The following is a 27,119-nucleotide window of genomic DNA, read 5'->3' as shown; positions in this document are numbered from 1 at the left end:
TAGTTGTTCCGTGGTGTGTGGAATCTTCCCAGACCAGGGATCCAACCCATGTCTACTGCTTTAGCATCTGGATTCTTTACCACTGAGCCACCAGGGAAGCCCTCAGTAAAGTTTTAAGAAGAAACAAGCTTGATTTATATTGCCACTGCAGTATTATCATACTCTAAGCTTAAGGAAATAAGTGTTTTCTTTTAACTATGAAAATACAAAATGAAAATTAATGAAGTTTTGATTTTTTAAATTGCAGAGACACAGCTAAGTTCTCCTGAAACTTTTGACCTTGAAAAAGAAGGCTTTCCAGATGGCAGAGAGACCCTGGATGAAGTAAGAATAATGGCAGATAAGGAGGTGAATATTACTTTTAATTTTTCTCAGTGTTTTCTTTCTACTGGTCGTCCTCTCTCTGATGCAGTGTTGACCTTGGATGAAGAGATTTAAGTGACAGTGGGTTAGGTTTTTATCTTAGATTCTTAAAAGTGAGTTCAGCACTATTTCTAAATATAACAGTAGTTCCATTTCTTCAGTATTTTAATATGCTTTATTATGTCTAGTACAGATGGGAAAATGGAGATTTAGGATGTTTGAGTAATGTTGACCTAAAAAATAGTCACAACCTAGAAGCTGAGAGTTATGTTTTATTTGGTGGGAATTTTTAGAGGGGAGGAGTCAGGTTATATAGAAGCTCTTAACAAGGAGCAGGTAATCTAAACATCAAAAGATTATTGTTAATTAAGGAAAACCAAATGTCTCAAGTTAAGGAATTTAATAATGCTTTTCTTAGTGTGGGAAGATGCAAGAGTCTGGGCTTACTGAAATCATTCCTTTCATATGCATCTTAGCTGTCTGGGGCCAGTGCTCACCGTGGGATGAGCTCCTGATAGCAGGCATTGTTCTTCCTGGGCTCATAAATTCACATTTGGAGGGCCAGAATCCCTGATGGCTATGACATTCTTGTTTATTGATGTGACAGGAAATACTCCATTTCATAGTAATTTGCTCAAATTCAAACTGCTAATAATGATAGTACCAGAATTTGAACATAGATTTGTCTTCAAAGACCTGGAGCATTTTCCATTATGTAAGTAACAGAGATGAACAGTCTTGGAAAAAGTTGCCACCTTTATATTATGACCTAACTTTCAGCCAGGGAGGCCTGGCGTGCTGCAATTCATGGGGTTGCAAAGAGTCGGACACAACTGAGCGACCGAACTGACTGAACTTTCAGCCCTAATTTTGAGATGTGATCAGAAATGCAAAATCTGGATAGCAGCATGATAAAATAAGTCAATTTGTATTTATACTAGTACCTTTCTTAAGTTCACATATCTGACATTAACCATAAGGCTATTGATACAAGTTCATACGCCTGATTAAGATTCAGTGCATATTTTTTCATGTTGAGTCTGACAAAACAATTTTAAATATCAATAACTCTTTTAAAAAATTCAGACCTTTAAAATCTGTTGTGAAAAATAGCCTGAGACTTAAACTAGTTTTTCATGAAAATAAATTTTTTGGTTACACATGTGCATATGTTTTATTGTGAGCAATTCTCTTATTCTGAGCTTCATTCTCTTATTCCTTTTTATACTCTACATTTTTTGGAAAACAATTTTTGCCTTAGAAGTTATTAATAGATCCCCTTCCTAGTTTCTGTACTGCAGGTAACTGACTGGAAATCCTGCTTTCATGACTTGTGCACACTTTTGGTTCCCTGGAACCTGATCTGTCACAACTGATAGACCGAGATTCCCTCATGCCTGTAGTGTTAGTTTCCTAACACCTTTTGGTGAGGAGCTCCCTGCCTAAGAGCTGCTGAAGTTGGATCCTGCTACATAGTGTCAAAATGGCCTCAGGTTCTTTTCCTAGGGAGAAACTATAACCTTCTCAATAGGGATGGGGGAACAGAGTGTTGTTAACATAGTTATCTTAACATGCAGAAGAAGCTCTGCAAGCCTTTAGCTAATCAAGGCTGATTTCTTAAGCATCCATGACTGTGGAGGAAACAAGTCTTTGGGCGAAGACCAAGAACCCTATTTAAAAGTTAAGTATGTCTGCAGCACTACACATCAAGTGGATGGAATTGTATGGTCTTTTTCACATCTAATGCCCTCTTTTTGGTGTTGCTGTTTGCTAATATCTGTGGATGCTCTAAATAGTCTTAGAAGTTAACATTAAAAGAAGTTGGAGAGCCTCAGCCGCCAGCCCGGCCTGTGGGATCTCTGAAGCCGCCGGCTCACCAGAGACACCATGTACCGGCTTCTGTCAGCCGTGATGGCCAGAGCCGCGACCACCGGGGGCTGCGCCTGGGGCTGTGGGTGGCGTGCGGCTCATCAGCGCGCCGGGCTGCCGCCACTCGGCCCCGGGTGGGTCGGGGGCCTCGGACTGGGGCTGGGGCTGGCACTTGGGGTTAAGCTGGCCGGCGGGCTGAGGGGCGCATCCCCCGCGCCACCTGCCGCAGCCCCCGACCCTGAGGCGCTGCCTCAGGCCGAGCCGCTGCAGGCACAGGAACAGCCCCTCAACCCGTGGTCTCCGCAGACCCCGGCGCCGCCGCAAGCCAGGCACTTCGCCAGAGCCATCGACAGCAGCCGCGACCTCCTGCACAGGATCAAGGATGAGGTGGGCGCACCGGACATCCTAGTTGGAGTCTCTGTAGATGGAAAAGAAGTCTGGTCAGAAGGTTTAGGTTATGCTGACGTTGAGAACCGTGTACCATGCAAGCCAGAGACAGTTATGAGAATTGCCAGTATCAGCAAAAGCCTCACCATGGTTGCTATTGCCAAACTGTGGGAAGCAGGGAAACTGTATCTTGATATTCCAGTACAACATTATGTTCCTGAATTCCCAGAAAAAGAATATGAAGGTGAAAAGGTGTCTGTCACAACAAGATTATTGATTTCCCATTTAAGAGGAATTCGTCGTTATGAAAAGGACATGAAAAAGGTGAAAGAAGAGAAAGCTTATAAAGCCTTAAAGATGATGAAAGGGATGATGGAATCTGACCAAGAAAAAGAGTTAAAAGAAAAAGGAGGCAAAAGTAACGAAAAGAATGACTTTGCTAAAGCTAAGGTAGAGCAAGATAATGAAACCAAAGGCCGAAATTCAAAACCTTGCAAGAAAAAGAATGATTTTGAACAAGGTGAATTATATTTGAAAGAAAAATTTGAAAATTCAATTGAATCTCTAAGATTATTTAAAAATGACCCTTTGTTCTTCAAACCTGGTGGTCAGTTTTTGTATTCAACTTTTGGCTATACCCTACTGGCAGCCATAGTAGAAAGAGCTTCAGGATATAAATATTTGGACTATATGCAGAAAATATTCCATGACTTGGATATGCTGACAACTGTGCAGGAGGAAAATGAGCCAGTGATTTACAATAGAGCAAGATTTTATGTTTACAATAAAAAGAAACGCCTTGTCAACACACCTTACGTGGATAACTCGTATAAATGGGCTGGTGGTGGATTTCTGTCTACAGTGGGTGACCTTCTGAAATTTGGGAATGCGATGCTGTATGGTTACCAAGTCGGGCTGTTTAAGAACGCAAATGAACATCTTTTACCTGGATATCTTAAACCGGAAACAATGCTGATGATTTGGACACCAGTCCCTAACACAGAGATGTCTTGGGATAAAGAGGGTAAATATGCAATGGCCTGGGGCGTGGTGGAAAAGAAGCAGACATACGGTTCTTGCAGGAAGCAGCGGCATTATGCCTCACACACTGGAGGCGCAGTGGGTGCCAGTAGTGTCCTGCTGGTCCTTCCTGAAGAACTGGACGCAGAAGCGCTAAATAACAAGGTCCCCCCAAGAGGAATAGTTGTTTCTATCATATGTAACATGCAGTCTGTTGGCCTCAACAGCACTGCTTTAAAGATTGCTCTGGAATTTGATAAAGACAGATCAGACGTACCTTAACATCACAGGTGCAAAACAAGCTGTTATGGTTTTGTTTTTGTTTGTTGGTTTTTGTTTTGTTTTGAAACATTGAAGTCCCAAAATACATGCAATTTTAAAGAATAAATTTGTAATAGAGTATAACTGAATGCAGAGAATTATGTACCTCTAATTGCTTACTTTTGTAATTGTCTTTTATTGGAGGATGAGTTCTTTATACTCAGGGAAGTAACTATATTTTTACTTTTTGAAAAAAGTGTTAACTCTTGAAATAAAATATTCTGATAAAAGTGTACTTTCAAAAAAAAAAAAAGTTGGAGATGCTGTAGTTTTTAAGTTATTGCACAATCACTAGCTACAAGTCACTAGAAAGATAGAATCTGGGCATTTTGTGTGTACAATGATAGTATTACAAAGGGTGTGGACTCTTGCCCTTGGAATCTGTGTATAGGGTCATTTACCCCAAAATTTCTTGTTTATTGTGCAAGGAGCTTGAGTATTGGAACTAGAAGACATGACTTTGAATTCCAACCCTATCACCTTGGTCAAATTAATTGCTTTGTTCATTTATTTGGCAGATATTATAGTTTGTGTACTGTGTGCCAGTCACTGTTTTGGAGTCGTGAGATATAGGTAAATAAAAAAAAACAACTCCTGCCCTCAAAGGGACACACAAACAGATAATTATAATGTCTGACAAATGTAATGTTAGAAAATGCCTGGGGCATTAGGGGAGGGCATTAGAGGAATGCCCTAATGGAGAGGAATGCTTTTCTGAATTTCAGTTTTTCATTTATAAAATGTAGACAGAAATAGCCTATTTTATTGGGTTGCTCTGATGATGAAATTAGATAAAGAATATGAAACATAGCAGGGATTTGGCACAAGTAGAAGTATGCATGTGGAACTGCTTTGTAATACATTGTGGCTGCTCAGTGATATTAGCTTACAAATGACAGAGAATTGCTTGACAGTATTTGAGGTATTTAGAATACCCTTGCCAGAACTGTAGTCCCTCTTGATTTGATTTCCTGCAGTGGTAAGGTTGTTTTGGAAATAATATTTTTGGAATATCTTGCTTGAGTGGGGGTCTCAGATATTTGTACTCAGAAGTCTGTTAACTGTAGGCTTTATTCAGACTCAGATACTGTTGACCCTTAAACAACAAGGGGGTTAGGGGTGCTGACTTTTCGTGCAGTTGAAAACCTGTGTACAACTTGTAGTGGGCCCTTGGTGTCTGTATTTTCTCCCTAACACAGCCAACCGCAGTCTTAGAACTGTAGTATTTACTGTTGAAAAATATTTGTATATTAGTGGACCTGCACAACTGTAGTCAGTTTAGTCAGTTGGTTAAGTAAACTGTGTTAAATAGACTGTGTCTAAGATAAAAGGGGCGATAAACACTTTCCTAAACTATGTATAAATCTTATGGGGAATGGATAAGGGAGTTGGTGACTGTAGGACATACTCTCATTTTCATTGGATCCATTTCTTGAGATGAAGTTTCTTTTCAGGCCAGCCTTTAATAGATCATGATTTGGTATACAAGTACCTGTTTTGAGAAAATACACATATAGTATTTTAAAAGCAGCAGAAGCAGCTCTGCAGAGACCCAGTCCCTGATTGCATAGTCCTCACAAAAGCTTCTTGGCTTGTATTTTTTTTTCCTTTTGAGGCTCCTCCATTGTAGCTAATATTTAAATAGACATTTCTAATGGTGCTGGGAAAAAACTTAGGTAAACATAAAAATGTTTAGAAACCTTCTGGATTGCCTATAAATGTGATTGGAAGTGGTCTTGTATTCACAATAAAACAATAATAGATCAGCTTCTCCCTCTTGAATACTATAATAATAGTTGAAGGTACCTTTTCTGCAGTTTATAGAGCTGGTGATAGAATACAAAGGAGTATAGTACTGGATGTGAATACAAGTATCATTCATGTCATATAACTTTTCTATGCGTATGTGTGTTAGTCGCTTAGTTGTGTCCGACACTTTGCGACTCTATGGACTGCAGCCCTCCAGGGTCTTCTATCCATGGAATTCTCCAGGCAAGAATACTGGAGTGGGTTGCCATTTCCTTCTTCAGTTTCTGTGCTTAGTGAACTTTAGAATGCCAAGTAACTGCTCAACTGCCACTTAATTTTCAAGACTATTTGCAAATTATAGGGTATATTGATTTTTCTTCCTTCTGCTCAAATGGCTTTGCACTTACAGGACAACTTTTCCTTATACAAAGGAACCTGTGTTTGTGAGAATCTCAGTGACTAAGATAGGAATAAAAAGCACCTAGAACTTTTAGAGAACGCAGTGGGAACCTACTCCAGTACTCTTGCCTGGAAAATCCCATGGGCGGAGGAGCCTGGTAGGCTGGAGTCCATGGGGTCGCTAAGAGTCGGACACAACTGAGCAACTTCACTTTCACTTTTCACTTTCATGCACTGGAAAAGGAAATGGCAACCCACTCCAGTGTTCTTGCCTGGAGAATCCCAGGGACGGGGGAGCCTGGTGGGCTGCCATCTCTGGGGTCGCACAGAGTCGGACACGACTGAAGCAACTTAGCAGCAGCAGCAGCAGCAGCACTTTTAGACCCACTTGACTTACCCCACATCCTAGAGAAGAATAATTTTAGAACCAGAGTATCTCCCAATACCTGGCAGAGTCAGCTTCCAGAAACAAAGTGGGTGGGGAGTGCTTTTTGTTTTTGTCATACTATGGTGAAATACTGAGAGTTTGGATGTTACCATAGGCCTGGGTTTGAGTCCACATTGTCCACTTAGTCATTTTGTGATCAGCAGATTACTTTGCCTTTTCAAGCCTTAATTTCCTCTTGTATAATACTGGAGTGAGTGATACTTCTGACAATTAGGTTGTTGTGAGGTATGGATATGGAAAATGGTTGGCCAAGCCTGGCATAGTACAGGAACTCAACCACTCTTGGTTCCTTTCTTATCTTTCTTCTCCCCCTCCCCCACCTTCCCCCCCTCCCTGCCAACTTTCTAAGTAAAAAGCAGGTATGTGTTGAAAATAACATTTTCTGAAAGTTGTAGAAATTGTTTTACTTGGTATTTATTTAGATGGCCTGTTTCCCTCTCTGCTGGGTTACATTCACGGGTGGTAAATTTTAGGGATGGCCTAAACTTAAGAGACTAAAAAGGGAAAAAAAAAAAAAAACAAACCCAGTTTTCTCAGAGCTCAAATTATCTATCCACTGCAGTTTTGATCTCATTTTGTTCTTGTATCAGAAAAGGGTTTATTTTGTTTCCTATAGTAAAGCATAATGATGGCCTAGTTGCTCCTTGCTTTTAAATGGAAGCAGTGTCTATGCAGGATAGTTTCACATTGATTGGATAGGACATGCTGTCCTTTGAAGCAAGTGTTAGGCAGTAGTGCTGCAGTGCTCACGCATACTGTTGAATTAATCACTGCAGAGTTCTTGGCTCTGACCTGTAAAGGTAAAATAAAACTGTCTCTGAGAGATACTGGGAACTGTAGGAAAAATGATGACTACAAAACATTGAAAAGGGAGTGAGAATGGCTTTGTCAGAATTGTTTTAATGATTGCCTTCAGGCCTTAAATGTTTGGGTCTTAGTTGTGTTTCCTCTTTCAACGCAAAAGAAACAAATAAAACATAAGAGATGGTTTGTCTTAATGGTATAAGCTGAGGCCTAGATTCTTAATTTAAATTTTAGTTGTGTTGCTTGAGCTCTTTTTTTTTTTCCCTCATGCCTGATGTCCGAAGTTACTTACAATGATCACAGTTCTTTTTGTGTGTTTGTGGAATTAATTCTTTTTTTTTTCTTTCAGTTTCATTGAGATATGATTAATATATAGCTCCGTTTTGGAGAAGGAAATGGCAACCCACTCCAGTATTCTTGCCTTGAGGATCTGTGGACAGAGGAGCCTGGTGGGCTGCTGTCCATAGGGTTGCACAGAGTCAGACACGACTGAAACGACTTAGCATGCATGCATGCATTGAAGAAGGAAATGGAAACCCACTCCAGTATTCTTGCCTGGAGAATCCCAGGGACAGAGGAGCCTGGTGGGCTGCCGTCTATGGGGTCTCACAGAGTCGGACACGACTGAAGTGACTTAGCAGCAGCAGCATAGTGCTGTTTAAGGAGTACAGTATAATGATTTAACTTACATGCATAGTTAAATGATTATCACAGTAAGTTTAGTGAACACCTGTAATCTCATATAGATATAAAATTAAAGAAATAGAAAATTTTTTTCCTTGTGATGAGAACTCTTAGGATTTACTCTAGCAACTTTCCAATATATAACATACAGCAATGTTAATTATATTATTACATTGTAAATTACACCCTAAATACTTAATCTTACAATTAGGAGTTTATACCTTTTGACTGCCTTCATAATTCTTTTGTGAGATTGAAAAACTATCTTTAAGATGCTGTTGCTAATACAAATTGAAACATAGCATACTGACTTAATGAGGATAGCACCTTGCAGTGGGGTAGAGAGGAATGCTGTCAGATTTTGGAGCCCAGTAATTTCTGGTTTGAATTTCAGCTCTGCCACTTTGTTCTGTAACTTTGGGCAAGTTGCTTTACTGTTTTAGATAATACTTTTCTTAAGTGTAAAAAGAATGTTGTAATCTTTACAAGATTACCATGAGTTTTAAACGAGCATTATTACATGCAGAATGCTTAGCACACAGTAGGCAGACACTGAATGAGTATTAACTATGTTAGTGTATCTCCCAATCTACTGTCCAGAATTTGGCAAAATGATTGGTATCATTGAAAGTAATTTAAAAAACGGGATGGAGCCTCTTGAAGTTCTTTTTGGGAAAAGATACTTTGTAAAGCTAATACAATTGCTATTTGTCATGTTCTTTAGGTTCTTCAAGTTGATAACAAGAAAGATGCTGAGAAAGAAATATCTACTTCTATCTTCTCATCTAGTGCCCAGGTATCCTGCCCACTCTGTGACCAACGCTTCCCACCCACAAAGATTGAGCGACATGCCATGTATTGCAATGGGCTGATGGGGCAAGATACAGGTAAAGCCACTCTTTTCTTTGACTACATGGTAATTTTGTAATCCTATACAGTACAGTGCAACAGACAACTCTTCTTCAGTATTTAAGTTGTTGATTTTTTCTATTTAGCTAAGTCTCTAGTGCTTTTGACATTCTTTACTACGTTGGCTGGCATGCTATTTTGTTGCACATACCTCAGGACAAGGGGATGGAAAAAAATCTTTCATCTTTTAATGTTTCAAACTTACTCTTTGTTTTAGGCTGTCCATTTTACATTAGGCAGGCCAAAGATCAAGGTGATCTCATGGACCTTGAATTTCACGTGGTATACAAATACTGAAACTCCTATGAAACTTGAGGAAATAAGTTCTAGAGTTGCCTGTTTTTCATTCAAAATAAGTCTCTTGTCGGGGGTGTGTGTGTGTGTGTGTGTGTGTGTGTAAATTTTACCTAAAGACAGTTACAGCTGAAAAATATCCCTAGATTCTATTCCTCTCCTATATATCTCTGATGCATCACCCTGGAGCTTTTGGTTATCTCTCAAAGAGTACACCAGAGGCCTTGGTTTGGGTACAGCATGAGATATTGGCCAAGAGAATCTGTTTGTTCATCACAGCCCTTGAAATAACCACCCCTGATCTTGCCTTTCTAAACTCTAAATATGATAGAATCTGCACAGCTCTCTGTGGTCTAAGTATAATAGAATCTGCATACCTCTCTGTGGTCTAACATGTTGAATGTTACCATCCATTAGAAGATTAGAAATGTTGCAACAGTTTTCTCAGTTCTACTTGGTTCCCATCACTTGGAGATGTTTAATCTGAAATTGTATAATTGTGAGGTATGGGAAAGAAAGACACATGTTATTTAACTTTTCTGATGTTATACACTTCTCATTAATTAAATAAGGAAGTACCTAAACTTATAATTTAAATAAATTTGTTGATTTTTCTAATTATAAAGTAGTACCTGTTCATTTTTAGTACAAATAATAATAATAGTGTACATTTATTGAGTACTTGAAATGAGTCAAGCACTATTTACATAAATGGGACCATGCCATATATAATTCTGTAGTTTGCTTTTTTTTTATTTAACAGTAAATTTAGATCTTTCTGTGTACAGATATATTTTTTACATAGTTGAGATCTGACTGTATGTAAAATTCTATTTTGTTTTTTCTACTTACAGCATTAAAGTTTTCCCATGTCACTAAAAAGTTAGGTGTAAAAATATTTTTAATATTATATTAAAATATTTAATATAATATTCTGTAATGCAAAGTGCCTTAATTTACTTGTCGTATATTTAGAAAGCTTCATGTTGCCATGTTATACTTACATGACACTGAACTTTTTATGTCAAAAATTGTTGCTATATTTTGGGGTTATTTTTTAAGGATATATTTTTAGTTTGATTGGTAATGAGAAAAAGATGGGCTCCACAGTCCAGTCAGTCTGAGACTGAGTCCTACCTCTGTCACTTACTACTCTGTGACCCTGTGCTAGTTTCTATTCATGCATCTGTCAACCAATAGAAATGACCTTACTTGGTTTTTATGAGGTTAAATGAGGTATTTTAAGTAAAGTGTTCAGTACAGTGCCTAACACATAGTAAGTGCTTAAGAACTTTGAGCTGCTATTATTGTTCCCAGTAGTGGAATTACTAGGTCAGATATTTTGTCATGATTTTTAAGGATTTTTATGAATAACACTGTAGTCTTTTAAATACTCTGAAAGTTGAAGACCTAAATCTGGTCAACTCCTTTAATTGAAGAGCACTGTAGGATTAGGATTTTAGATGCAGTTTTACTTTGATATAACTCTTTAGTTTGATTTTTAGTAGAGAGTTTTAGTGACTGAAAGAGTTCTAAGGCTGGACCTTTGGTGACCAGAGAAGGGAGAGACTGTTTTGTCTATCTCACTGAACATGCTTACCCAACTGGTATTAGTTACTGAGTCAACACCCCACTCAGCACTGAGGTTCAGAAATAAACGAGTTTGAGAAACTGAATCTCCGTTGAGCTCTACGAATAGATGAATTTCTTCCAGTCATAATTAAAAGGTAAAAAGTAGTATTGAGTAGACTTTAGTGACATCTCCTAGACAGAACACTGATAGTTTGTGCTTAAACAGGAAGCTTTGGTATTCATCTTTGTCAGATATCTTTCAGCTTTATGATACTTGCTTTTAATCTTTTTCTTCCTTATGGGGTGTGGTGGGGCAACTCATAACACCAGATACTTGATTCAGGCTTGTTTATGAGTTTTCTCAAACCTAATGCAGATGTATACCACCAGAATCAGGTTATTCTCATTGAACTTGTTGAGAAGCTGACACCATCAGGTAGGCAAAGTAGACTGAGACTTGGATTGTTATCCGTTCAGGAAGTCTTTCAAGTTCTCAAATCCACTGGGCCAGTGATCCTGTGTATTGCTGCTCAGTTGGATTTACACTCTGGGTCTTGAGGATTTTTTCAAACATTATAGATTTAAGTGTATTTTCCAATATATTTGGAAGCTCTTATACTCTTGACACTGTATGTCTTGTAGCTCTAATCCAGATGTCTCAGACCTCCATCCAAAGATGTCTGCAGTATCTCAAATGACAGTCATACTTTTTTTGAGGAAATTCATTTTAAAAATTAGTTCAGGGACTTCCTTGGTGATCCAGTGGTTAAAAGACTGTGGTTCCACAGCAGGGGGCACAGGCTCAATCCTGGGTCAGGGATCCTGCATGTCACATTGCACAGGCTCCCTGCCTCCCCAAAGGAAAAATCCAAAAGTATGATGAAGACATGTTAGAATACCGCAAACTTCTTTTCAACACCAGCTTGTTTACCTAGAACCAGAAATTTATTTTTATTATACTACCTATTGCCTACCTACTATAATTCATCCAAATACTTAATAGAAACACCTTTTTTTAAAATGATGCTCGACCTTGTGTGGGTTACTAAAGAAGTTTAAGACAAGGTTTCTGTCAGTAAGGAGCTTATAGTGTCATTGGGGTGGAGAAGGCAGTGGCACCCCACTCCATTTCTTGCCTGGAAAATCCCATGGACGGAGGAGCCTGGTGGGCTGCAGTCCGTGGGGTCGCTAAGAGTCGGACACGACTGAGTGACTTCCCTTTCACTTTTCACTTTCATGCATTGGAGAAGGAAATGGCAACCCACTCCAGTATTCTTGCCTGGACAATCCCAGGGACGGGGGAGCCTGGTAGGCTGCCATCTATGGGGTTGCACAGAGTCAGACATGACTGAATCAACTTAGCAGCAGCAGTGTCATTGGGGAGATAAGCATTAACCTAAGAAATTAATTATAAGATGGCACAAAGTGAATATGTGTACCCTGACAGTAAATGCACCAGGAAAAAGGAGAGCTGCAATGAACAAGGATGATATTGCCAGAGAATAGTGGGCTTAGCCTCAGCTGGATAGGTTTGGACAAACCCATAGGAGAGCAGGGGGCCCTTTATCCTCCTATGGGTTAGATAAGGTAGGAAGCAAGGGAAACGGCCACTAAATAGCAGCTTCCTCTTAATCTTCCTAGTAATGTTAGCTTACCTAAATTACCCTTTCTGGTGACATTATTTAGGCCTTACAGGAAAATTTGGATCAAGGAGTCCTCACAAAAAATGTCGCTCTCGCTGCTTATTCCTCTGCTTTCCTGGGGACTGAGCTTGCCAGCTCTAAGGTGGGGTACGGGAAGTACATTAGATGAATTATGTGAAACATGTACTAGTGTGACTGGCATATAGTAGGTCTTAAGTGAATTTGCTGTCATTTGGTTTCTCTGCCAGCTTGCCTGTCCTGTCTTCCTTGCCATGTACTGTAGTGTTTGTTCTGGTTCCTCTCAGCCTTATGACTGAAGAGAGAGGGCTGTCCTCAGCCTAATATTTTAATCTTTGGTGAACGGAAGCCTCTCCTACAATGGAGGGGAAAGAGTTTTACACATTACCTCAGGATGAGAGACCATTAGCCAAATGCCTAAGGGTATGGAATAAGAGAGGACTTTTTTTCCAGAGCTAAGGATCCAGCTTTCCTCTTCTTCCTGTTTTTCCCTGAATCTGATCCTAGACATGCTTGGTTTGGCTGTGTAAAAGAAATAGTAATTAGAGTCATTTACATGAAGTGTCTACCATTTATGCCTGTTACCGTGCAGCACAATAACAATTATGCATATCATTAAATATGTGTCTGATTAACTTTGCTGTAAGTTTTATTTGATTATAATACTACACTCTGGTTGAGTTGGCTCAGTCTGCTCAGTTTGTTGCTCAATGACATGGCTGTCTATTCACAACTGTGGAAAAATTAGAGAGTGTTCTTTAAAGGCATTGTTTGAAGAGAGACGATTTGTTAAATCAGTCTAAACTGTGACAGAAGCAGGTTGCCTTTACATTTGCTTTCTGGAGAATGTCTTTGAGATAATTTTTTCCTTTTTGTAATTTTATTTATTTTATTTTTGGCTGTGCTGGGTCTTTGTTGCTGTGCAAGCTTTTCTCTAGCTACAGAGTGCGGGGGCTACTCTCTAGTTATGGTGTGCAGGCTTTTCATTGCAGTGGCTTTTCTTGTTGCAGAGCATGAGCTTTAGGGTATGCAGGGTTCAGTAGTTGTGGTACATGGGCTCAGTAGTTGTGGCTCCAAGGCTCTAGAGCACAGGCTCAGTAGTTGTGGCATATGGACTTAGTTGCACCCCACCATGTAGAATCTTCCTGAATCAGGGATTGAACCTGTGTCTCCTGCATTGGCAGGCAGATTTTTTTTTTTTTTTTTTTACCACTGAGCCATCATTGGCTTGTTTTATTAAACATGTAGAAAAAAAAGGTATTCATTTACTCATCCAATAAATACTTATTAAATGCCTACTATTAATACATGGCAGGTATAGTCAACAGAATATACAAAGTCCATGTTGTCAGAGATGTATTCTAGTAGTAGACTACTTCAGTGAACAAACATATAATACGTCTGAGAGAAAGAAAGTGAAAGTGTTAGTCATTCAGTTGTGTCTGACTCTGTGACCCCCTGGAGAGTAGCTGTCCAGGCTCCTCTATCCATGGAATTCTCCAGGCAAGAATACTGGAGTGGGTTGCTATTACCTTCTCCAGGGGATCTTCCCAACCCAGAGATTGAACTCAGGTCTCCTGCATTGCAGGCAGATTCTTTAATGTTTGAGCTACCCAAGAAGCCCCCTATAATATGTCATGTTGATAAGTATTTTAGAGAAAGAAATCAAAAGAAGAGAGGAATAGAGAGTACTGAGGACAGGAGGTGGCAGTTTAAAATAGGTGGTGTAGAAGTTTATGTTGGGAAGGTGACATTTGAACAGAGGCCCGAGTGAGGGAATGAGGTAGGAGAATTTTAAGTGGAGAGGAGAGAGTGGGAACAGTACAGGCAGTGGGAACAGTAAGTTCAGAGACCCTGAGGTGTGAACAGCCTTGGTGTGTATGGGGAATGACAGAGAAGCCAGTGTGGCTGGAGTAGAGTGAAGGAGAGATTAACAAAACCAGAGAGATAACTGGGGAGGGGACAAGTGAACAGATCACGTAGAACTCGTAGGTCATTAGTGAGGAACTTGAACTTTTAAATAAGGAAACATTGGAGGGATTTGAGCAAAAAAAAAAAATGAATTAATATTTGAACAAAGGTTCACTCTGGATGCTGTATGAATAGATTGTTGATTGACAAGGGTAGAAGCTATGAGAACAGCCAGTGTTTTATTTTTGGTAATATGATATAGTGAGAGAAACATGGGCTTGGAACTAGGTAGATCTGAACTTAAATTGCAGCTGTAATACTGGTCAGCTGGGTAATATTTGTCAAATTACCTTACTCTTTGAGGATCAGGTTCCTTATTTGTAAAATTAGTCTAGCATCATTAGTATTGTCATGAGAATCAGAAATACTTATAAAGTACCCAGCACTGTGTCTGGATTGTTTTAGATATTCAATAAATGGTAGCTGCTATTATTGTTCAATATTTCAGCTAGAGCTAAAAGAAGGATGAAAGACAGGGAAATGCATTAGGGCCAAAGTGCTAAGAATAAGTTAGTGAGAAATAGATCTTAGTGGAGTTAGGAAAGCTGAAGGCATTAACTATACTCTTTGGGCCTAGATACAGAGATGTGAATACTGCTAGGAGTGAATTTTCTCTTCATGGATATTTCACGGAAACATAATGGTGGGTAAGTGCATGGGTTGTTGTTCAGTTGCTCCGTCATGTCTGATTCTTTGTGATCCCATGGACTGCAGCACGCCAGGCTTCTCTGTCCTTCACCGTCTGCCAGAACTTGCTCAAACTCATGTCCATTGAGTTGGTGATGCCATCCAGCCATCTTGTCCTGGGTCATCCCCTTCTCCTGCCTTCAGTCTTTCCCAGCATCAGGGTCTTTTCTAATGAATCAGCTCTTTGCATCAGGTGGCCAAAGTATTGGATCTTCAGCTTCAGCATCAGTCCTTCCAATCGAATATTCAGGATTGATTTCCTACTGGTTTGATCTCCTTGCAGTCCAGAGGACTCTCAAGAATCTTCTCCAACACCACAGTTCAAAAGCAATTCTTCAGTGCTCAGCTTTCTTTATAGTCCAACTCTCACATCCATACATGAGTACTAGAAAAACCATAGCTTTGACTATACGGGTGGAGGTAAGAATCCTTAATGGAGATTTGCCTGAGAACTATCAGAGAAATACTGAGACCTAGAATAGGTTTCGGAGAAGGCAGTGGCACCCCACTCCAGTACTCTTGCCTGGAAAATCCCATGGACAGAGGAGCCTGGTAGGCTGCAGTCCATGGGGTCGCTACGAGTCGGACACGACTGAGCGACTTCACTTTCACTTTCACTTTCATGCATTGGAGGAGATGGCAGCCCACTCCAGTGTTCTTGCCTGGAGAATCCCAGGGGCGGGAGAGCCTGGTGGGCTGCTGTCTCTGGGGTCGCACAGAGTCGGACACGACTGAAGCGACTTAGCAGCAGCAGCAGCAGAATAGGTTTGATGTGGGTGACTCAGCAAAAATCAGAAGACCTGAACGTCTCTAGGTAAAACATTTCTTAAATTGAACAGAGTTGACTTTTTCAGTTTTATATATGTGTATTTGCCTACCTGAATGTAATTTGTACTCCCATTCAGTCTTCTCACTTGTATTAATGTGGCTTTTGTAGTATCTAGGAGGATTAAGTATATCACTAGTTGACTATAGTTAGTTGACAACTAACTATAGAGGTGTTAATAATACATGTCAGTAGTTAGGTGTATTGTTAGGAAGTAGCTTAAGTTTAGTAGAAATAGCATGAATTATGGAAACACACTGACCTGTGGGGAGATATATATATCCAAAGTGAGATTATAGTACTGTTGGGTAGATAAGACATACACATGAATAACTGTAATGCAAGATCAAAACTACTAAGGGGCATAAAGATAAATTCTGTGGTGTTTCAGAAGAAATGTGATTAGAGATTTAGAAGAAAGGCATTAATGTAAAACAGCAGGCAAAAATCAAATCATATAAATAGGAAAACATGAAAGGTGTACAAAAGAGCACACAATTCAGTGTGGTTGTAATATGGACATAATGAAAATAAATAGTAAGCAGTTGGAGAATGACAAATGTAACTTGAATTATATGAGTTAATATAAGACAAGAGTTTTTTTTCAACCTGTAAAAAATTATTAATGTGTTTACTCCAGTGTAGTATATAGGACTCTTTTGGGTGCAAGTGTTGGAAATACAATTCAAGTGAAAAGTGAAAGTGTTGGTCACTCGGTTATGTCTGACTCTTTGCAACCCCATGAACGGTAGCCTGCTAGGCTCTCCTCTGTCCATGGAATTCTCCAGGCAAGAATACTTGAGTCGGTAGCCATTCCCTTCTTTCAGAGGATCTTCCCAACGCAGGAATCAAACCCAAGTCTCCTTCATTGCAGACAAATTCATTAGCATATGAGCCACCAGGGAAGCCCTGGTAATCTTAAGCAAAAAAGAGAATTTAGTTTGCATAATAATTGGGAAACCTGGGATAGGCTTCAGGCTGAGCCAGATCTGGGAGCTGAGATGATGTTTCTCTGTCTTTTGACTCTACTTTTCTCTATTCAACAGATAGACTTTGTTGTTGTTAAGGGACAGGCAAAGTGTCTGCCAGTAGCCATAGAGTTTTAGCCTTTAATGGGAAAAAAGGAGTTCTTTCTCCTGAGGCCATAAATCAATCTAAGAAAGACTCTGATGGTCTTTATTTAAGTAACCACCCCTGGTTTAGTTACTATTATCAAGTGAATGGTTATGTATCATTTATTAATATGTCAGAACAAGTAACGGAAAACCCTGTTAGTATCTATCAGAAAATTTTGTCAATTCTGATAACAGAAAACACCATATTAATTAATGTAATTAAGTGAGTTTAACATGTAAGTTTTCTTTTTCTTACATAACAAGATATCTGGAGTGAGGTAGTGGCCCAGTGACATAATGAGGACCAAAGCTCTTCTGTTTCAGCTCTACAGTCCTTGACTTGTAGGTTCTTGACTTACGGTTTCAAGATGGCTGTTCTATCTCTAGACCTTAAATCTATGTTCCAGGTAAGAAGAAAGGATAAAGGAGCATGACTGTAGGTTGTAATTACTGCGGTCTATTAACTCATTCCTATAATAATCTCATGTAATTGAGTTTATTCCAAATTGTGGAAAAATTAGGTCAGTTATAAATTTAGTGTTTGTTCATGTCCTTTATCTGTGTTTTTGTGTCTTTGAAGTTAGTCATTGATTAATTTGCTGTTAATGAAGTTTTGTGTTAGGTGCTGGGAGTGTTCACAGGTGATAAGGTGATAAGTGCTCACAGAGCTGATTGAACCTTAAATTTGTATTCAGGAAATTCACAGTCCAGTGAGGCAGACAGGCTTGGACATGACTAAATATGATACAAATTAGTTGAAATGCTAAAATAGAGGCACTAATATCAGGTGTGTGTTTTTAACCACCCCCCCTTTATTGAAAATGTGCATCTAAAATAGCAATAAGCCTTGTTAGGTGTAAATTGTCTGAGTTTCTGATTTTTTTCTTTAAACCACACTACAAAAAGTAAAATTACTGGATTATATGTATAAAGTTTTAAGACTGTTTTCAGAAGATTCTACTAGTTTAAATTCTCATTGGCAGCAAATAACAATTTTCCTTTCACCACACCATTACAAATACTGAGAAATGTTACGTTTTCTTTTTTTATTTCTTAAAGCATGGTATATTCATTAGATAATCAGTGATATTTCATTATATTTTATATTTCTTTGATTAGTACTGTTGAATTTGTTTCTTTTTTTAAAAAGCCAACTTGTATTCTTTGAAAAATTGTTATCTGAACTTTCCCAAGTATCTATTGGGTTCTTAATATTTTTCTTATCAATTTATGTAAGTTCTTTAGAATGGTATTTGTCTTTTGCTTCAAAGGTGCTTTCCAGGTTTTTACCACCCACCCATCAGTTCTTACCAAGTTTACAAATTTGTGCAGCCTGGCACAGTACCCCCTTCTTGTGTTTAAACAGTCAGAGCTTTTATTTCTTTTTTTTTTTATATAAATTTATTTAAATTGGAGGTTAATTACTTTACAATATTGTATTGGTTTTGCCATACATCAACATGAATCTGCCATAGGTATACATGTGTTCCCCATCCTGAATCCCCGTCCCACCTCCCTCCCTGTACCATCCCAGCAGAGGCAGGGCTGATCCTGTAGAAAGATCCCTAATCTTTGGCACTGGTATGGAGAAAAGAGTATTGGAATCCATGCAATTAGGGAGAGGGCTTCAAGGAGAAATTGTAAAAAATGCATTGCTGCTGATAGTGGGAGAAGGAACCTGAGAGGTAGGAAGAGATGGTGGTCTAGTACAGAGGTCAGTACGAGCTGGAAGTAATACATCTAAAGTAGATTTGTCTTTGATAGACTTGACTCCAGACTGTTAAGTGTTTCTGTAGAGGCCATCATCTTATTTGAACACCTACTGACATAGAAATACATCGTAACTTTTAGCCACTGGATGAACCCTTAGACCAAGTACCTCCATTCCAGACTTGTGATGTTCCATTGCTTGTAACTCTCTCTTATGCAACTCTCTCCTCTTGTATGAATAATGTAACAAAACTGTGTGGTCCTGTCGCATTCCTCCATGCTTGTCATCTGAATTGTCTTCTGATAATTTTTGTTCCCCCTTTCTGTAGAACATTTCCTTGTATGATGTGGCATGTGAAATGGCAGTGTCACTGCAATCCATGTCTGCTTTAGTCTTCAGTGTCTTCACTCTTCCCATTTTGTTCCTCTAAACCTTGACTTTGTCTTTGTTTTAGTTATCCCTACTCATTGTGACTTGCTGCTAAAGAGCCAGACATCAGGATTTCTTTTAGCATGTTTTTTTCTTCTAGATGTGCTTATTCCTTCCTTGAAAAAATAAAATAGCTCTTATTAACACCTGAATAATACCCAAAGCACTATGTGTTGAAGGAATATTAACAGCTAAAAACTACTTGAGAGAAGTTCTCTCACTTCATGATTTAGTCACACATTTTAATTCAGGCATCTAGAGCATTTTAAGAAAGAAGAAAGTTCAAGAAATTAATATTAGGTGAGTTATCTCCATTATAATTTTCATAGAACCACAGTCAGGACTATAATTATCTTCAGTTCAGTTCAGTTCAGTCTCTCAGTTGTGTCCGACTCTTTGCGACCCCATGAACTGCAGCACGCCAGGCCTCCCTGTCCATCACCAACTCCCGGAGTTCACTCAGACTCGTGTCCATTGAGTCGGTGATGCCATCAAGCCATCTCATCCTCTGTCGTCCCCTTCTCCTCCTGCCCCTAATTCCTCCCAGCATCAGAGTCTTTTCCAATGAGTCAGCTCTTCGCATGAGGTGGCCAAAGTATTGGAGTTTCAGCTTTAGCATCAGTCCTTCCAATGAACACCCAGGACTAATCTCCTTTAGAATGGACTGGTTGGATCTCCTTGCAGTCCAAGGGACTCTTAGAGGTTAACTATTTTTGTTATTTCCATTTTATCCATGAGGAATCTGGTATTAGAGAGGTTTAGTTCTTGTCCAGCATCAGATAGTTAAGCAACAGAGTCAGAGTCCAAACCCAAGTCTGCCTGACTCCGGAGCTAGCATTTTCCTTCACTGCACTGCTATTTTCTCTCTGCCTTTCTGTGTGTAGAGATGGAGACACACAGTCGGGGAAAGTATCGAGGAGAGCATATAAGCCTCAGTTTTAGGAAGGCAGAGTGCAATCCTTCACCCTTGAATGCAAGCATGAAATCTGATCTCATCAGAATTGACCTTGTCAGCTTTTCAGTTACCTAGAAGAAACTGCTTGATGGATTCAGACTATTTTCTGGTGAACAGAGTTGATATGACATAGGTCATCTCTGAAAACATGTGTGCAAAGTCAAAGGAACAGATGAACTATCAGAATTACTTCTGGTGGTGGCTGTGGAGATTGACCATTCACAGACTTGTTACTAAGGAATTTTCTAATGGCCTAATATAAAGGGAGCACTTGATAGCAAGATAGATTTGTTTTCCCATTAAGTAAAAGGGTTTAATTTGTCAAGTCTTTATAAATCATACCCAGTACAGCTACCATTTATGAGCATCTGCTATATACCAGAAACTGCCCTTTTCGTATATTCTGTTTTAATTCTCACAACAATCTTTTGTAGTAGGAAATGAAGGCTTGATGGGAAAATAATTTCCCCAAGGTCACATCCATGATAAGTGTCAAGAACTCAGATATGCAACCAGCTTTAATTCAAAAGCTTGTACTCCAGAGAATCATCCAGAAATATTCAGATTTTTTAAAAAATTTAAGATTACTGAATACAGTATGATAGTCAACATTTTGTTTTAAGAATTTATAGTAAAACTGTGGTTTTATAGAATAACAAAGTAATAATAACAATTTTGAGACTAAAGTCTTCTTGCTACTAGGAGTGGGTAGAGACAGACGATGGAATCAGGAAGAAGCACAGTTAGCTAATCAGTGTTGATAACAGTGTATTTCTTAAGTTGGGTGATTAATTTGCATATATATTCTTTTGTACATACTATGAAAACATTTTAAAGAGCTTGTATGTTTTTATTATGCTCCATTGTCATCCATTTCACTTTTGTAGGAACCTTGATAAAGCTAGCCACTAGTAAAATTCAGAGAAATTTATTTCGTAGGGAGGTTTTTCTCCATATGAAGCTCATTGAGTATTATCTTAATTTAGGCTCTGGATTAGATTTATAATCTAATTATAATTAATTATAATTTATATAAGTATATATAAATATATAATTTATAATTAAATTATAATTTAGCCACTGGGTTAGGTTGTCATTAATAGTTTTTAACCACCTCTTTGGGTTTTTTCCAGGTTCTTTTATTGGTGCCACATGTCTTTCAAACCAGTTTCTTAAAAAGACAATGGCCAGTTTAACTTTGATTATTGTCTTGCAAAAGGACTTTGTGTGTGCATGTTTATATTAATTACAAGAACATTTCAGACATAAAAATGGAAGGAATATTAGTGCCTTGAAACCCCCATGCGCTGCCCAGTCATCAACTCATGGTCACTGTTTCATCTGACAGACTTTTCTTAAAGAGACACGTAGAAAATATTTTAGATTTCACACGCCTTATGGGCTCTGTCACAGCTTCTCAGCTCTGCCGTTATAGTATGAAAGCAACCATAGACAATATGTAAGTGAATGGGCTTCCCAGGTAGCAGTAGTGGTAAAGAACCAACCTGCCAGAGCAGGAGACATAAAGATGTGGGTTTGATCCCTGGGTTGGGAAAATCCCCTGGAGGGGGGCATGGCAACCCACTCCAGTATTCTTGCCTGGAAAAATCCCTTGGACAAAGGAGCCTGATGGGATATTGTCCATAGGGTCACACAGAGTTGGACATGACTGAAGCAACTTAGCATGCACGCACAAGATGGCTTTGTTCCAATTAAAGTTTATTTATAAAAATAGGTAATCAGACCATAATTGGAATGTCCCTGTTCTTCCGCATTGGCTTTTCTCAGTGTGTTTTGTAGATCATTAGAGTTCTGGGGATTTGGGGTAACAGCGGGTAGGCCAGTGCTAATATTGTTGTTATAGTCCACCTTCACTACCCATTCATCCAGAGCTCTACTTTTATGTATTTTATTTATAGGGTCTGGAATGAGGTTTTATTTGGAAACAGGATTCTCTTGTTTAGAAAAAAATGTTGAAATTCATGGGTATATAACATATTCCTGGTCTTTATAATGACACCTACTATTACTACTGCTTTGTGCTAGGCACTGTGAACTTGCGTGCTTATCTTTATCTCACCTGATCTTTGCAGCAACCTTGCAAATTACATTGTATCACCCCCAGGGAGAAGTAAGTAACTGTCAAAATTTACTGAACTAGTAAGTTGGATTGTTTGACTTTTTATTATCCAGATGGGATTTTCTATATGTCCTAAATTCCAGTCATTTGTAAATAGTATGTTGTACAGATATTTTCTTCTAGTCTGACTTGCCTATTCATTTTCTTATAGGTGTCTTGATGAGTGGAACTTTTAAGATGGAGTCTAATTTATTAATTTTTTTTCTTTTATGGTTATTCTGTTCAGGCTTATGATATGTCTTGAATTGATTTTTGTGTATGGTTGCAGTAAGGGTTGAGGTTTATTTATTACATATGCATATCTAGTTATTCCAGACCTTTTTGTTGAAAAGACTTCCCTTTCTCATTGGATTACCTTGGTGCTTTTGTAGATGATCAAATGACTAAGTAAGTAAGGCTTGTGTTTGGGTTCTGTTATATTTGTAGTACCCCAGATATCCTGATTATAATAGTTTCATAGAAAGTCTTGACATCAGCTAGCAAAAGTTTGCTTTGTTCTTTTTAAAGACTACTGTGGACATTCTAGGCTTTTGCATTTCCATAGAGATTTAAAAGCCAATTTATACATTACTTTAGTTCAGTTAAGTTCAATTGCTCAGTTGTGTCTGACTCTTTGTGACCCCATGGACTGCAGTACGCCAGGCCTCCCTGTCCACCACCAACTCCCGGAGTTTACTCAAAGTCATGTCCATTGAGTCGGTGATGCCATCCAACCATCTCATCCTCTGTTATCCCCTTCTCCTCCTGCCTTCAATCTTTCCCAGCATCAGGGTCTTTTCAAATGAGTCAGCTCTTTGCATCAGGTGGCCAAAATACTGGAGTTTCAGCTTCAACATCAGTCCTTCTAGTGAACATTCAGGGCTGATTTCCTTTAGGATGGACTGGTTTGATCTCCTTGCGGTCCCAGAGACTCTCAAGAGTCTTTTCCAACACCACAGTTCAAAAGCATCAATTCTTTGGCGCTCAGCTTTCCTTATAGTCCAACTCTCACATCCATACATAACTACTGGAAAAACACTTGACTAGACAGACCTTTGTTGGCAAAGTAATGTCTCTGCTTTTTAATATGCTGTCTAGGTTGGTCGTAACTTTCCTTCCAAGGAGTAAGCATCTTTTAATTTCATGGCTGCAGTCACCATCTGCAGTGATTTTGGAGCCCAAGAAAATGAAGTCTGACACCGTTTTCACCATTTCTCCATGTATTTGCCATGAAGTGATGGGACCAGATGCCATGATCTTCGTTTTCTGAACGTTGAGCTTTAAGCCAACTTTTTCACTCTCCTCTTTCACCTTCATCAAGAGGCTCTTTAGTTCTTCTTCACTTTCTCCCATAAGGGTGGTGTCATCTGTATATCTGAGGTTACTGATATTTCTCCCAGCAGTCTTGATTCCAGCTTGTGCTTCATCCAGCCCAGCATTTCTCGTGATGTACTCTGCATAGAAGTTAAATAAGCAGGGTGACAATTTACAGCCTTGATATACTCCTTTTCCTATTTGGAACCAGTCTGTTGTTCCATGTCCAGTTCTAACTGTTGCTTCCTGACCTTCATATAGGTTTCTCAAGAGGCAGGTCAGATGGTCTGGTATTCCCATCTCTTTCAGAATTTTCCACAGTTTATTATGATCCACACAGTCAAAGGCTTTGGCATAGTCAATAAAGCAGAAATAGATGTTTTTCTGGAACTCTCTTGCTTTTTCCATGATCTTGCGGATGTTGGCAATTTGATCTCTGGTTCCTCTACCTTTTCTAAAACCAGCTTGAACATGTGGAATTTCATGGTTCACGTACTGTTGAAGCTTGACTTGGAGAATTTTGAGCGTTACTTTGCTAGTGTGTGAGATGAATGCAATTGTGTGGTAGTTTGAGCATTCTTTGGCATTGCCTTTCTTCGGGATTGGACTGGACCTTTTCCAGTCCTGTGGCCACTGCTGAGTGGCGCTAAGTTACTTAGTTTCCAGCTTTGTTTCTGGTAATGTTCTGTTTCTTGAAGTGTATTTTATCTGACAGAACAACTGTTTCTGGTAATGTTCTGTTTCTTGAAGTGTATTTTATCTGATAGAACAACTAGACAATTCTAGCCATTTCAGCTCTTTTATGCCTGCTGCTTGCCTAGTGTATGTTTTTCTGGACGTTTACTTTTAATGTGAAAGTGAAAGTTGCTCAGTCGTGTCCAACTCTTTGCTACCCCGTGAACTGTATATGTATAGTCCATGGAATTCTCCAAGCCAGAATACTGGAGTGGGTAGCCATTCCCTTCTCCAGGGGATCTTCCCAACCCAGGGATCAAACCCAGGTCTCCCACATCGCAGTGGATTCTTTACCAGTTGAGCCACCAGGAAAGCTCACTTTTAACATGAAAAAATATATATACATATATTTTTAAAGTATGTGTCTTGTAGACACTGTATCGTTGAGTCATGCTTTTTACCCATTCTGACACTAATTTTTAATTGGAAAATTAATTGTTTAATTATGTGATTAGATTTAGGTCTACCATTTTGTTTTTAAATTTTTGTCTCTTTTGTTTTTTTTCTTATTTTCTATCTTCTTTTGATTATTGGAATTATAAAATTACTTTTTTTCACTTTTATTTTTTAAAGCTATAACTATTTTTAGTGGCTACTCTTGGCGGAAGGTAGTCTTCCACAGTCTGCTTAGAGTTAATACCACTTTATGAAGAGTATAGAAATCTTATAACTATAAAAGTCCATTTACTACCTTACCCTTTCTCTTATGCTGTAGTTGTCATATATCTACATATATTATAAATCCTGTAAAACAATGTTACAGTTTTTTGCTGTGGATTGTAAAGAAATTAAGAGGAAAATGGTCTTTTCTAGATATTTACCATTTTTTATATTCTTCAGTTCTTGATCCCTTTCAGTCTGAAGAATTGCCTTTAGTATTTCTTACAGTGTGGGCCTGCTGGCAACAAACTTCCATAATAATTGCTTAATAATTTATTTATCTGGAAAATGTATTGATTTCACCATCATTCTTTTTTTTTTAAGTTTATATATTTTAAAATTCTGTTTGTCTGACTTTTAACTCTTTTACTTATTTTTTAATCTTTGCCTTAACCATTGCATTGTTAAGATAAATTAATAAGCAAATGCTATTTTATTAATATAACTAGTATGAAATTTAAAATGTGACTTTTTTCCAAAAGTTAATGTTGAGCTTGGTTTTCAAAGAGAACCAGTCAGATCAGAATTCATCTTTTAACTCCATATCTAGCTCTTCTTTCTGATTTTCTTAGTTCTATTAATATTATATTAGTTTTTTCAGTCATTGGAGTTCAACTTCTTATGATCAATATCTTTTGAATTATCAAATGCTGCCATTTTTTTTTTCAAGTACTACATCTCTGACATCCATTTAGGATTCATCTGCATTTCTGAAATCCTGTTCATAGGGCACTGTTCTGTTCAAATATCATCAGTTGAGTTCTATATGATTTAACTCCAAAACACTCAATCCAACAAATATGTTTGAGGGCCTTGTCATCATTCATGAAGGAAGTCTTCACTGAATATAGAATTTGGGGTTGATAGGTTTTTCCCTTTTAGCAACTAAAGGTTTTGTTCCACTATCTTCTAGCTTCCATAGCGTCTGGTAAGAAGTCATTCAAATGATTGTACCCCTCTAAATTGAAAACAAGTCACATTTTCCTGATTCTCCTTGTATGTCAAATAGGGATTGTATCCTGGAACTTGTGAATTTACATTGTGGGTGTTCTAGCATGTGTTTTATATCTCAGAAAAGTATTTTGTTTCATTAGACAGTTCACTGGATTAGAATCAACTACACACTCTTGTGTGGAGAAGCAGTTCAAATCTCAGTTTGGTTATTTATCCTTAACTGCAGTCTGTTTATTTCATGAATGGTTCTAGAGTCAGCCAGAGACCTGGGCAGAGCTTCTTCACAGAATACGGAATTTGTCCTCTCTGGCTTTTCCTTCTAGGATATTACTCACTTTGGATTTGTCTCATGTTTTCTTATGATTAAATTTATGTTAAAATCTTTTGGGCAGGAATGATAACAAAGAGAATGTTATATTCCTCTAAGTGCATCATGTCTTTTTCAGCTTGGACTGCTCCAACAAAGTACCATAGATTGAGTGATTTATATACAACTGGTTGTTGGATGGCAACAACAATGGTTGGATGGCATCACTGACTCAATGGACATGATTTTGGGCCGGCTCTGGGAGTTGGTGATGGACAGGGAAGCCTGGTGGGCTGCAATTCATGGGGTTGCAAAGAGTCAGACACAACTGAGCGACTGAACTGAACTGACAGATACAACCAAAATTTATTTCTCACAGTTCTGGAGGTTGGAAGTCTGTGATCATTGTGCCAGAATGCTTGGGTTCTGGTGAGAGCCCTCTTATGGGTTGCAGACATCTGCGTCTTGCTGTGTCCTCAGGTGGCGGAAGGAGAGAGCTCTGGTCTCTTCAGTGCCTTATAGTAGCACTAATTCTATTCATACAGGCTCACCCTCTCAACCTAATCACTACCCGAAGGTCCCATATTCTAATACCATCACATTGGGCATTAGGATTTCAATATATGAGTATTGCTGCTGCTGCTGCTAAGTTGCTTCAGTCTTGTCTGACTCTGTGCGACCCCATGGACGGCAGCCCACCAGGTTCCCCTGTCCCTGGGATTCTCCAGGCAAGAACACTGGAGTGGATTGCCATTTCCTTCTCCAATGCTTGAAAGTGAAAAGTGAAAGTGAAGTTGCTCAGTTCTGTCCAACTTTCAGTGACCCCATGGACTTCAGCCTACCAGGCTCCTCCGTC

General features: G+C 38.8%; 1 protein-coding gene and 1 pseudogene across 1 annotated transcript in view; both read left to right on the top strand.

Annotated features, from left to right (window-relative positions):
• The window catches only part of UIMC1 (ubiquitin interaction motif containing 1), a 109,737-nt gene that overhangs the window by 58,804 nt on the left and 23,814 nt on the right, over positions 1-27,119 (top strand). Inside the window, exons 8-9 of the mRNA XM_070374125.1 lie at positions 248-348; positions 8,769-8,931. Of these exons, the coding sequence (XP_070230226.1) occupies positions 248-348; positions 8,769-8,931 (264 nt within the window). The remainder of the gene's footprint in view (positions 1-247; positions 349-8,768; positions 8,932-27,119) is intronic.
• On the top strand, positions 395-4,193 carry LOC138988533 (serine beta-lactamase-like protein LACTB, mitochondrial pseudogene; annotated as a pseudogene).

This window comes from Bos mutus, chromosome 7 (assembly GCF_027580195.1).
Source record: "Bos mutus isolate GX-2022 chromosome 7, NWIPB_WYAK_1.1, whole genome shotgun sequence".
Lineage (NCBI taxonomy): Eukaryota > Metazoa > Chordata > Mammalia > Artiodactyla > Bovidae > Bos > Bos mutus.
Note: the sequence above shows the minus strand (reverse complement) of the source record. Positions and strands in the feature narration are given on the sequence as shown.